The following is a 12,784-nucleotide window of genomic DNA, read 5'->3' on the forward strand; positions in this document are numbered from 1 at the left end:
AATTATATGCCGTCGGAAAGAGCATGGACGGTAGAACGTTGTCGAAACAAACGCTCACGTTCTCACGATGAGCGTGAGCGAAAAAATTGAGATAACATTCTGTGTTGTTTCGATATGGAATCGTGGCGCGCATAGCGGTATTAGGATTTATAGAGGGCGAATTAATTTCGATGTAAATACGAAGTTTCGTTCGAGTGTTCTGTATAAATCGTCGCGTTTATTATTATCGTTTATTATTCGCTCGCCGATGAGAGGAAGAGTACACGAGTTGTGAACGGAGTAGATAAATTCGTCAAAGCATTCTTAAAATAACAAAGTCTATGAAAAAAAAAAAAAAAAAAAAAGGAAAAAAGTGAAGCGTAGTATTGGGTTTTTTATTTTATTTTATTTTATTCTATTTTACTTTTTTTTTGTTTTATAATCGAAAATACCGTTTCAAAGTGCATTGTCTATCCCATCCTCGCGCCAAGTATTGACTAACAACTCGTGATTTAAATATTCTTTTGCCAAGAAATTTCCTCGAAAATAACACGATTTGTAATTAATTCAACCAAATAATTATTAACAAGGTTAGGAATTACATTTCGCAATATTTTTAAATGATTTTTAGGTATTGTTTGAAGATAAATACGAATAATGATGAGGAAATATTACAATATAAATAAAGTGATCGATTCAACGATAATGATAATGAATATCTTCGATTCGTGTTGATCCTTTGATTTTCCATTAATTAATAATCATTTGCAATTCTTTATCTAATATCCGTAGAACAAACAAAACTCTAAATAAGAGATAATATCTTAATCTCCAATCCTTTTCTGCGTCTTCAAAGTGTTAAATACAAATCGAATTTTCAATAATCGTTTTAATTATGCATCTTCCTCTTTTTCGTTGTATAAGTACGCGTTGTATATTTTTCTATTCGCAATAATTCTTATTATAAAGAATTAATCTTTCTTAAGGCCCGATCCTTTCGCTCATTCCCATTTTGAAAAATCACATTCTTGTTGTGAGTTATGCGATTGCGAGCATACGCTGCCATTTTCACACCATGTATGCGACCATGATGCGCTGCGATTGCCATTGAAGTTTTCTCTACGAGGACAAGCTGTTCTTCTCTATACGGTGGGCAAGAACCCACCACCATTACCAACCACCTTATTTACTCAGGTTCCTCTTTCAATTCTGTATCAAACGGGATATAATCCGGCGATATATGAGTCTCATTTGTAACTTGTAATCTTCAACGATACGTGCGACATAATTCAGAATTAGGACATGTCGACATGTTGGAAACGTGGACGTTGTGGTATATTGCGGAACAACGATTCCATAATTTCCTTCTCGTTTTTAAAGAAAAAAACGTTTAAACGCGAAAGTTAAAATCTAATCTACTTATATCTTTTGCAAAGATAAGAAGTTTAACGACGTTAACATAACATTGTAACAATTGAACACGCAAAATAGCGTGTGAAGTATGTTTTGAAATATGTTAGGAATCTTTTTTTATTATTACAAATTATGAGATATTTTTTGAAAATCTTATCGACAAACGTTTGTATCGATAACAATATGTAAAAATTCTTCTTCCTTTCTGCCGAATTGTATGCCGAATTTTCATTGGCAAACACACGCCATTCCGTGAAGGGTTCATCCGCAACGTCCCCCCCTCCATCGAATCAATTATCATTTCATTCGGGCGAAATTACCGATAATTCTAATGCCTGTCGGATTAGAGATCGATTTTCCAAAAAAGCGCAAAAATTTTCATGAATCGACATAAGCTGCTTAGCGGCGTGTGTCCACGACAGCTGTCCTGTCCATCTATCGAAAACCCATCATTTTATATATGTACATATGTGTGTGTGTGTGTGTGTATTGTTCATAGCACAAACATTAATCCCATAAATACCAAAATTATCCGGAAAGGGCTCTTTGAAAAGGCAAAAAAGGGCAAAAGCACTGCAACGTGTAATCATTCCCCCGGGTGAGTGTATTTGAACAGGGAGGGCATTTTCTAAATTTGAAAATTTTCAAAGAAGAATATTTTCCCAAATTTGGAAATCCACTAAATGATTTTAAACAAAAATTTTGTTTAACAGAGTTATGATTTAACGCGTTAATCATATCATAATCTCAGTATAATCAAATATTATTGATCCAACTTTTGACTTTTCTTTCTGTTTTAATTACAAAACTATGGATAAAATTAGTATAGAATACATTCGATTCTCTTGTCCTATTTGAAAATAAAACATTGTCAAAGAAATTAAATATAAAAATCTAAAAATTGTCGACGTATTGATTATTACATTCCAAAAATCAGTTTTCATATCAGCTATCAGGAATCATATTTTTGCCTTACTCCCTGATTACGGACTCTAAACGAATAAGAATACGTGCAAACGATAAAAATACATTGTTACATGTATTATATACATTCAGAAAGATTAATTGAATAAAATAAAGATTTAATAAATTTTCTGGAACGTATATATAAAAATATTTCTATTTTAAAAATACGGGGTAAATTTTAATAAATTAAAAACAAATTTAATAAATTATGATATTTTATAATTATAAATTATATAATAGATAATTAATAAAATATTAATAATTGTAACATTTACATGTTTCATATTTTAAAAATATTCGTTTGAGAAGTTATAGAAATTATTGATATTCCACCTGTAACGCTTAACTTTGTCGATTAAACGTAAAAAGGTTTAGACATGTCGAAACTACACGCATTTTATTTCGTGTATGATCTAAAGTTATGTTCGAATTTTGCGTTTTATAATATTCATATTTTATTTTCATGAATATTTATATATTTATCATGAATGTTTTTAAATATATTAAGTATGTTAAATCGCAAATATTTGTGCGTTTTATTCATCATTTTATTCATCAATTATTATTGTTTTATCATTATTATGAAAAGATAAGAAATTTTTGTTATTATCACAGATAAAATATAAGTCTATTTTTAAATAGAACTTGTGTTCTCAAATATCGATCGCACGAAAATCAGTGTTTGTTATTTTTTTTTTTCTATATACATATAATAGACGATTAATCTTAATTTTTAAGATATTCGTAAGAACGAAACTTTTTGTGTTATTGCATCGAATTTTGTCTAATTTATATTCTACGACATATAAATAACGAAATAAAAATAAAAAATAGATATATAAAAATCGAAAATGAAAATGGATTACAATAATAATTATCTCATAATATATATAATATTAATTATATATAATATAATCTCATATAGACAAAGAGAGTAAAGAAAAGAGAGTAGCGAGAAAAGGATAGAGATAGGATAAAAATATTGAAATTAACGCCATCTTCAGAGTGGCGCAAATGAAACATATAAAAAAGGTAAGAAATAGTGAAAAAAGGATAGAGAATAGAATAAGATTAAGCAATAAGCGCCATCTCTTAAGTGCCAAAGATATCTTATCAAATATTTTAACAATTTTAGTTCAACCAATTGTCGGTAGATGGGGCTAATCTTTTATTTTATCTTACCTTTTGAAAAAATATCTTATTCAAGAGATGGCACTGACAGTCAATTCTTACCCTATTTTTATTTTTTTTTCATCACTTTCTATTCTTTTTATATATTATTTTTACTTTATTTTTATCTTTTCTCACTATTTTTTTTCTTTATATATATATATATATATACATTTGGCGCATGATTACAAATGTTAATACGAAATATTAAGCGAATACATTTTTATTGTCTTTTTCAAAATTATAATATTTCTTAATTTTTGATATAAAAAATGTATAAGATATAATTTTTTTGGTTTTTTTTTAATGTATAGAACAGCTATCTTCCAAAATATAATATATTTTAATATATATTAATACAAATATTTGAAAAAACATTGAGAATAATATTAAATTGGCAAGATATTTTAATATTTTTGATGTATGGGATAAAAAAATTCATGAAACAAAAAAGAAATATTTATTAAATTTATTTTGTATCTCGTTTAACAGTATATTATATATATTGTTAATCATGTCTATATTACATATATGTATAATAATATAATAAAAGAGACATTTTTATTTCTGCTTTCTATTTTATTGACTAACTTCGATAGATTAAATGTAATTCCTATATTTATCATTATAAATTATACAGAACATATATAATGATTTCTATGGATTTCAAAACATGAAGTATAAAGTTTTATAAGATGGTAAATCTATACTATGCTTTATCTATGATTATACTTCGTAGCATATTTCATAGCGTATAATATATATGCGTGTGTATGTATGTATTGTGTATTGGACAAAATTTAAATTATGTTTAATAATTGATATTTTTAATTAAAAATAAAAATTTATATTTAAAATTTATCTTTAAAATATTTTCAAAAATTCATTATACATATTATATTGAATCATAATATCGACACAAATTAACAATAATTAATTATAGAAATATTTTGATTCTATTTTGAATATTTGAAAATCAAATTAAAAATAAATTTATTATTCAGAAATTGTTTTAAGAACTTGAGTCAGATTCTGACATAAGCAATATAAATTTTCGTATATAAGTAGATTGTTGAAAATAAATTGGTGGGGATTTAAAGAAACTAAATCACGCGAGAAAAGCCGAAAATTGCCGATTCATACTCGAGTGGATTCGGCTTCTGACCTGAATATTCGTTATTCTTCTTGGAAAGTTGTGAACATTGTGTCTATTAGTGTTTTATGTTTTATAAAAACATATTTTTGTATTATTCATTCTAGTATTAAAAACCACTTGTAAAAAAGAATAATAATGGCTGTAACAAGTGATGCTATGCATCAATCAAGAATCATTGCTCCATCATTCGTATCGTCAAATATGTATTATGGTTGTGTACAACATTGTAAGAAAGAAACTCAGCATAATGTTATGCTTGAACATATCGGAATTTCAAAACCATCATTAATCGATTGTTGCTCTTACGATACACTTATGGAAATTGATGAAGACGGATGTGATTATTCTATGACAACTGATTATTTGAACAACGATTCTATAATTTTAAAAGCAACAGTACAGAATCGGTTAAAAACTAGTGAAAAATTACAATCACAACAACAAACAACTTATGATGCGGATATGCTTCAACGCAGAAGTCGGAAGCGACACAACAGCGATTTCAATTCTACAAGTCAACTGAAAAAGTTACGAAGAGGTAGGAAAAAATTTATAATTATATTTTTTTTATATTTCTTTAAGGTAAAGACTTAATAAGGATATTACGATTATCAATTTATTAATACGTTATACAAAACCGCGATCTCATTAATTTATATTCGTATATGCTTTAAATAGATCTTGTTAGAGGTCGTTGTTTGTTCTTTTCTTATTTTTAAGCGGGAAATTTTTAAGCACGAAAAAATATTTATTATATATTTGAAGAATGCATAATATTTAAATATAGTAATAGTAAAAATATTTTTTGAATATCAGATTTAAATATCATTGTGAAATTTATTTATTGTTGCTTCAATTCTATTAGTATATCGCTATTGATAAATATTAAAATATATAAATATTCAGTTTTCCTTCCTGTGGGGGGAAAAGAGTTGTATATTTACATGTGATCACAGAGATTTTCATCCGATCCTGGCATTAAATTTATTTTGAAGCTTAATGCATCCTGTCATCTTCTGTACCATGGATAATGGTATGCAATGGAAAGCATGGATGCTAATATTTTTTCATAAACTAATGACACTTAGTAAGTTTGGTCTTTTTTTCATGGTAAGGATATAATTTGCTGAAAACAATAAATGATATAGGAGGTATTCGGTTAAATTAAGAGTTAAGGCAATGGGTTTCCTTTCAGAGGCGGTGGTAAGGACCATGTACAAGAAGACACAACAGATACAAAGGACTATGGCTCAACCATTATGTCGTGTGAATCAGAAGCATTTCAAGTAAATATTATTGATAATGTGCAACAATCTAAGATTAAAAATAAGAACGGGGCAGCAGAAAGTCATATTAGTTTCAATAATTCAAATTGTGAAGAATTGTTATTCAATAATAGTCATAAATCACTTGAAAACATTGTTGAATATGAAAATATGTTATTTGAAACACATGGATGTTCAATATATCAATTTTATCGTTTGCAATTGGATAATAATGACTGCACAGAATTTTAAATAAAATAATATATAATTATTTTTAATGTTTATATTCTTTTTTATTTGTATCACAAAACATACATTCTTTATGCATTTATACATGTCACTACATTCTATATGTATAATAAAAAATAAATATATATATATATATATATATATATATATATATATATATATATATTTCTAAATTAGACCTTATAACCTAATAATACATATTATAAATAAAAAATTTTTATCATATATTTCATGTTTGTATTTGAATTATTAATATTGACAAGTATTTAAATTAGTATATAAATAAGTAAACAATTTACAAAAGAAATTATAATTTCAATCAGTACTATAAAATATGCTCTTGATAGCATCACAATATATTATATATAATTAAAAAAGGTATGTATTAATCTTATAGTATGTATTCAATGATTATGTATACAACTAAAGATAGTTTTTAATGTAATTCAATATCAAAATATTGCATTATTTTCATTTCTTTCATCTTCAGCTTTAGCAGCTAAACTTTCTAAGTCTCCTTCACCACTAAATCTTGCTTGTGCAGATTCAGTATGACTTACTACTTCACCTTGACCTTCTTCATTTTCTTCTTCATTTTCAGGAAGCTACATAATTCATATATTTTGGACATATTTTATTTTATTTAAAATAAAATAACTTTAAAATATATGTTTAAAATACCTGTTGATTACCAGAAGATTCGGGTCTTGACTGATCTGCTTCTGCTAGATCTTCGTTGTAACCTGGTTTAATAGATGTTAAAGGCAGAATACCTGCAGAATCAGCTGAAGATGTTCCCTATAAAATATATGAAAAAAAATAAATAAATTTTTGTTTTCTTTAAATATTTAAAAATATATTATGCTCACAATAACACTTACTGGCATATCTAAATGATCTATTAAAGGTATATGTGCTGTGGGAGATGAAGTTCCTGCTTGAGATGATACAAATAGTTCTGTTATAGAATGATTTTCTGTTCCCATACCTAATACTACATCTACCTCGGAATCTTCATCACTAGATTGACAACTTTCACTGGCAGTTTGATCAGTTGTTTCATTCTATAAAAATATATATATTATAAATATATTGTAAAATTATCAAGAGTATATATATATATATATATATATTTATTACTTAATATTTGATTATATTGTTATGAATATACAAACCAATGGATTGCTTAGAGATTGTGTATCTTGTAAAGCACGCAATGATCTCCATAAACGGGGTCGCAATCTATGATCTTCGCTTATGGCTTTAATTTCTCTTAATATAATAACGAGATAATCGGGCCGATTTTTATTCACATGTATGAGTGAACTTAGTACTTCTTTCATTTCAGAACTACATAATAAATTTTATAGAAACTTAATTTTATTATATATTTTTTTTAAATTTTTCTTTCTGATAAAAAATTAATTCAAAAAAATATACCTTAAATTTTGAAATGGATTATCATCATTTATTACAGATGGTAATCGAAATGATGAATGTGTATCTTCCCAAAGATTATCAACTTGTTGTTGTTCATTTGTTAAGATATTACTACGCATAACAGTATTTTCTCTTTCTTGTTGCTGCAAGTTAGACTGTAGTTGTAAATTTGAGGAATATTGTGTTTCTGCTACACTTAATCCAGGTAAAGGTATATTATCAGTTCCTTGATCTCGATTACGTTTATCCTTCCTTTTGTTAACAATATGTTAAAATTTGCATTTAATTTTTACAGATAAAATAGTTCTTAGAAACAATTTATATAGTTACATACATAAGAGAAGTATTAACACTTGATATAGTATTTCCAGATGTATTTGCAATGGGTCCAGAAGTAGTATCAGTCATTGTTTTTATATTTCCAGAGAGTAAATTTTGTCTGGAATAACTGAAAATATAGTAAAAAAATATATATTTATCAAGTCAAATACAAAATTTTATTCAAACTATTCATACCATGCTTGAAAAAATAAAACATATGATATAATCAAAATGATAAAAAAACAATTTTGAATATATGGTTTAAAGAGATAAGATGAAACACAACAGATATCACAGAAAAAAGAGTTATGATTATTATATTGAATGCTTATTATTAGTTAAAATATTTCAAATTCTCAAACATATATTACATACCCATAATTTACGTACCAATATACTATCCTCATTCTTATTTACTAATCTTTGGTTTACAGATTCAGTAATCAAATTAATATGGTTTTTTGTGATATAGCTTAAACGAGGGTAGTAATAAGTAAGAAATACAATAAAAAAAAGTGCAGAGATAGATCGTGAAGTTTATTACTTTATGTAATGATACATTAGATTTATACAAAGATGGGAGATGAATATGCACAAGATTTGAATATAAAATTACCTATAGTCATAAAAAAATTTTTTTTTAATGATATTAAATTAAAAAGAAAACATTAAATAATTTCACATAGAGAAAGAACTACAAATTTAAAATTCATAAATCATAAAATAAATATTCTAAAATTTTTTCAAATACATCTTTGTACTAAATGATTACATGCTTAAAAATCTCGATTTAATGTATGATGTAATTTATATTAATCGTTTCAATAACACTTCTACTGCACTAAGACAAATAAGATTCATGTCATCATTAACATATACATATATATATTATTACCTTCTGAAATTATCCCAGTAATTGTTTGCTCTATTCCCAGGAGGAACTTGATTATTCAGTTGTTGTTGCTGATGTTGAGAATTAACGGAAGATGTCGTAGCAATATGAGATAATGCAGGAGAAGAATTTGGTAATGATACCAGATTTGGTAAAGATGAACTTGGTGGTAATGCAGAATCTAATGTTTCACCAAGATGATGAATATTGCGACTTAAATTAGAATATTCATCGTTATTTTCGCTATTGTTTCGCTGTTGTGATTGTGTTTGTCTTAAATGAGATTGTAATTGAGTAATAGCTACACGCATAGCTTGCAATTCTCGTTGCTGAGACCACAATAGTTGACAACATTGTTGTATTGTAGTACCCATCATTTGAAGTTGTTGCGCTTGAGAACCTAATAAAAGTTGTCGATAATACTCTGTTGAGCCTATAAAATATATTTAAAAGTTATAATATTATATAAATATTAAATAATAATATATATATATATTTTTTATCATATATATATTACCATGTTGTAATTGACTTAACGGAGGTGGTGGGTATGTCCACCAATTTCCACTGAATCCATTTTCAATTGCCGTCGTTTGAGGTCCAATATCCATTAAATTTTCCGAAGATACGCCATCTACACTCTGATCATTAGATCCACCTATATATCAAAATATAACTTTAATTATATTAAATATATCTATAAATTTTCTTATATTTTAATTACCCATTGTTGCCGAAGGTGGCCAAGCATTAGCAGGAGTACCTATATGACTAATATGTGAACTAGAACTTCTATGACTACTTAAATCATTTGGTCCTCCTATATCTCGATTGATATTTATTTGAGATGATTCCTATTTTTCAATAAAATTTAAATAATAAGGCAAATATTGAATATTATTTTTTGCATATAAAAATTTTAAATAAATACGTGAAATTTAAAATAAATACTTTTCGCACAATATCATCGATTTGACGTCTTTTTTCCTGAGCAGATTGAATTTCATAATTACTAGTATTACTTTGTTTTTTATCAGAGCCAGTTGATGCTGTAAGTGATGGCGGAGGAGTTGAAGTTGAAAATACAGATGTTGAATTAGAATGCATTGCTGATAAAGGTTGCTTTATTCGTTGTAATTCTGCCCTAGTAGTTTGTAATAAAGCTGATTGCTCTCGAAGTTCTCGTGTAACAGCCTGTAAAGAGTTTTTATTTATTAATTTATAGAAATATAACAATATAACATGTAGTTTTGATTTATATTTATACTTGAATTTCTTCAACAGTTGGCCTATCTCCAGTATTTCTGATTTTTTCATGATTTGTTTCATCAGTATCACTTTGACGTTCAAATAAAATATTTGTTCCATTTTCATCTTCATTCCCATCCATACCAGATGTTTCACCATTTGCATCTACATCCATTTCACGATCCGAATTAGAATCGAGACATTCACGTACTTTTGTTGCTTCTTCCATTAATGACTTCAAATGAGCAAGTTGTGCTTTCATAGCTTCTAATTCAGCAGCTTTGTCTTTTCCAAAATTTCTTGAAGAATTTCTCCTTGAAGATTTTCCTTGGATAATTCCTTCAGAACTCTAAATATAAAAAACATAACTATATGTATCACTCTGAATAAAATTGAATAAAATTAATAAAATAAATTAATAATAAAAAAAATGTACTGACACAACTGCCTCTATCAGACATCTCTACAGCTTGTAATTCTGCTACAAGATGATCCATATTTTTTTTCTTTGTTTGAAGTTGAGCCAATTTTCCCCTTAATGCAGCTGTTTCAGATTCAAGTTGTTCAATATTCATAGGTAATGGTAGTGCTGAACCAATTGAATTTTGATTTTCTTGTTGTAAAAGAGCTTGTTGAGCTTGACGTGCTTCATTTAATCTTTCTCTAACACGTAATTGCATTCCAACTAAACTAGCTTGATGTTCTTGCAGTTGTGCAAGTTTTCTTTGGGATTCCTCCATCTTCTTACGTAGCTCCATTTCTCTACTTACATCATTTTCTTCTATTTCCTCTCTATTATTTTCACCATTCTAATAGATAAATAATTTAAAATAATTATTATTGATTCTCTTGTTAAAAAATAATATAAATGCATAAAATTAATAAACATAAAATATGATTTATAGATTTCAAATTTAAAGAAGCATGCATAAAAAATTATATATATAACTTTTATAGTTTAGTAAATAATAATTCTTGAAGTTCATTAACCTCACAAAATATTCCATGATTTTGATATTGTTCCAAGAGTTTAGTTAATTTTCTTTCACTGTCATGAAGATCCTCTACCATTCTACTCAACTTCTCATTTTGGGCTTGTGCACGCTACAGTACAATTATATAGAAAGAAAAATATTCAACTTATGAAAAAAAGGAAATATTATATTATGATTAATATTTATACTTACAGGATCACTGGATTGATTCAATGAATCCATCATAGTTGATGTAACTCTGATATAATCTCTAATTTGATTTAAACGTGATTCTACTTGACTTCTATCAGGCTGCAAAACAAACATTAAATAAAAATAATAATTTATTAATTTAAATAAAATAAAAAAATTAAATAAATAAAATCATAAATTAAATATTAAAGATTATTTTACCATTTTATCAACATTTGAAGGTTTTGTTCCTTGAAGTCTTGGAGGAGATTGAGTTTGAGAATCAATTGGTGGAACCATCTTCTGCCAATGTGAATATTCTTCTGCACTATAATTATATGGTTGTCGACTACTAAATGATACTAGAATAATAATTTTTTAGTTATTAACAAACTTTATAAAAATTAAAATATAAAAATAATTTAATATATACCAAATTCAGGTATATCTTGATAAGAACTAGATAGTGCTGAAAAAACTGATCTTGTGTTACTATTCTTTGTTATCCTTGAATGTTCCTGTTCCACAACTGGTTTCCAATCCAACTGATACTTACATATAATTTATAAAAAAAAAATCAATTAGATATATAAATAATTATTTGTATTTTTTAGAAATGATGAGTGAAATACTAAAACTCTACTGTCTCAAGATAGAATTGTATCTGGATATGTATTCTTAGAGAGAACTTCCCCACTATTCAGCTATCTATTAATAGATTATCTTTTAAACTACTATATACAGATTGCTATACAAAGTTTTCATTTGGAAAGTTCAAGTTACAGTTAATTTAATATATTATATTTAATCTATAATAAAATTTATGATATTGAATTATTATTTAACAATAGATTATTCCTTGAGATTTTAAGTGAAAATGTTATTATATTATAATTAAATTATAATAAAATTATTTTAATTTGTTAAAATAATTTTCTTATTTTTAATTTTTTATTTTTTAATAAATATTTTAATATAAGATATTATATAAATTAACATTAAAAATAAAAATTATCATTCATATTTTTATATTAGTTTACCAAATTGTTAGAGTGCTGTGCATATCCATGATAAGCAGAACGGATTGCAAATTGATTAGCAGCAGATCGTTCTCTATTTCTATCATTTCTTCTATTGCTTTTTGGGAGTGTGCCTGTGCTGCGTGAACCATCATTAACACCGGGCGACATATTCTTTGCACAAATATTCTTACACTCTTGAAAAAGTATCTTTCTGGTTGTTGGCTGTTCACAGTTAACTTCGTTGCACAATTTTAATTGCAATGCAATTTTTAAAAAACGAGATTTTATTAGAAAAAAAATATCAATTACCTGCAAGTATTATAGAGCCGATTGTGCGAAAAGATGCATTTCAAATAAATAATGCACGACTGACTCAGAAACCGATAAGGCGGAAATGTAAAAGTATGAATTGGTATTCACGAGGCTCTTGCGTCAAAATACTTGGCAGGCTAATAAAAAGAATTAGGTACTATAAATAAATTAGGCCATTGACGTAT

At 26.6% G+C, this 12,784-nt stretch overlaps 2 protein-coding genes across 8 annotated transcripts; one reads left to right on the forward strand and one right to left on the reverse strand.

Moving 5' to 3' along the window:
• Positions 1-4,449: 4,449 nt before the first annotated feature.
• LOC100863621 (uncharacterized) lies at positions 4,450-6,231 on the forward strand. Its single transcript, XM_012491143.3, has 2 exons — positions 4,450-5,222; positions 5,882-6,231. Exons 1-2 carry the CDS (start codon positions 4,820-4,822, stop codon positions 6,199-6,201), a joined length of 723 nt encoding a protein of 240 aa, XP_012346597.2. The 5' UTR covers positions 4,450-4,819; the 3' UTR covers positions 6,202-6,231.
• Positions 6,232-6,412: 181 nt separating this feature from the next.
• cmb (combover) lies at positions 6,413-12,734 on the reverse strand. 7 transcript variants are annotated; one of them, XM_012491135.3, is made up of 18 exons: positions 12,597-12,734; positions 12,306-12,509; positions 11,699-11,816; positions 11,488-11,627; positions 11,287-11,385; positions 11,090-11,203; positions 10,540-10,908; positions 10,119-10,448; positions 9,803-10,045; positions 9,576-9,705; positions 9,369-9,509; positions 8,855-9,284; positions 7,973-8,086; positions 7,639-7,890; positions 7,374-7,548; positions 7,080-7,262; positions 6,880-6,996; positions 6,413-6,803 (listed from the first exon to the last, which is right to left on the reverse strand). In XM_012491135.3, exons 2-18 carry the CDS (start codon positions 12,453-12,455, stop codon positions 6,651-6,653), a joined length of 3,258 nt encoding a protein of 1,085 aa, XP_012346589.2. In that variant the 5' UTR covers positions 12,456-12,509; positions 12,597-12,734; the 3' UTR covers positions 6,413-6,650. The 7 variants fall into 7 exon arrangements, with proteins under 7 accessions (XP_012346589.2, XP_012346588.2, XP_012346594.2 ...); XM_012491134.3 differs by having other exon boundaries at positions 12,306-12,523; XM_012491140.3 differs by lacking the exon at positions 12,306-12,509 and having other exon boundaries at positions 11,699-11,810.
• Positions 12,735-12,784: the final 50 nt, after the last annotated feature.

Source organism: Apis florea, unplaced genomic scaffold, assembly GCF_048593485.1.
Source record: "Apis florea isolate Af1SG1 unplaced genomic scaffold, ASM4859348v1 contig_2495_pilon, whole genome shotgun sequence".
NCBI lineage: Eukaryota > Metazoa > Arthropoda > Insecta > Hymenoptera > Apidae > Apis > Apis florea.

Coding starts and splice junctions, on each gene's coding strand:
- LOC100863621 (XM_012491143.3), top strand. CDS start 4,820: ATGGCTGTAACAAGTGATGCTATGCATCAATCAAGAATCATTGCTCCA. Junction 5,223..5,881: donor ACTGAAAAAGTTACGAAGAG/GTAGGAAAAAAT, acceptor TTCCTTTCAGAG/GCGGTGGTAAGGACCATGTA.
- cmb (XM_012491135.3), bottom strand. CDS start 12,455: ATGTCGCCCGGTGTTAATGATGGTTCACGCAGCACAGGCACACTCCCA. Junction 10,046..10,118: donor CAACTGTTGAAGAAATTCAA/GTATAAATATAA, acceptor AACTCTTTACAG/GCTGTTACACGAGAACTTCG. Junction 7,263..7,373: donor AATCTCTAAGCAATCCATTG/GTTTGTATATTC, acceptor ATATTTTTATAG/AATGAAACAACTGATCAAAC.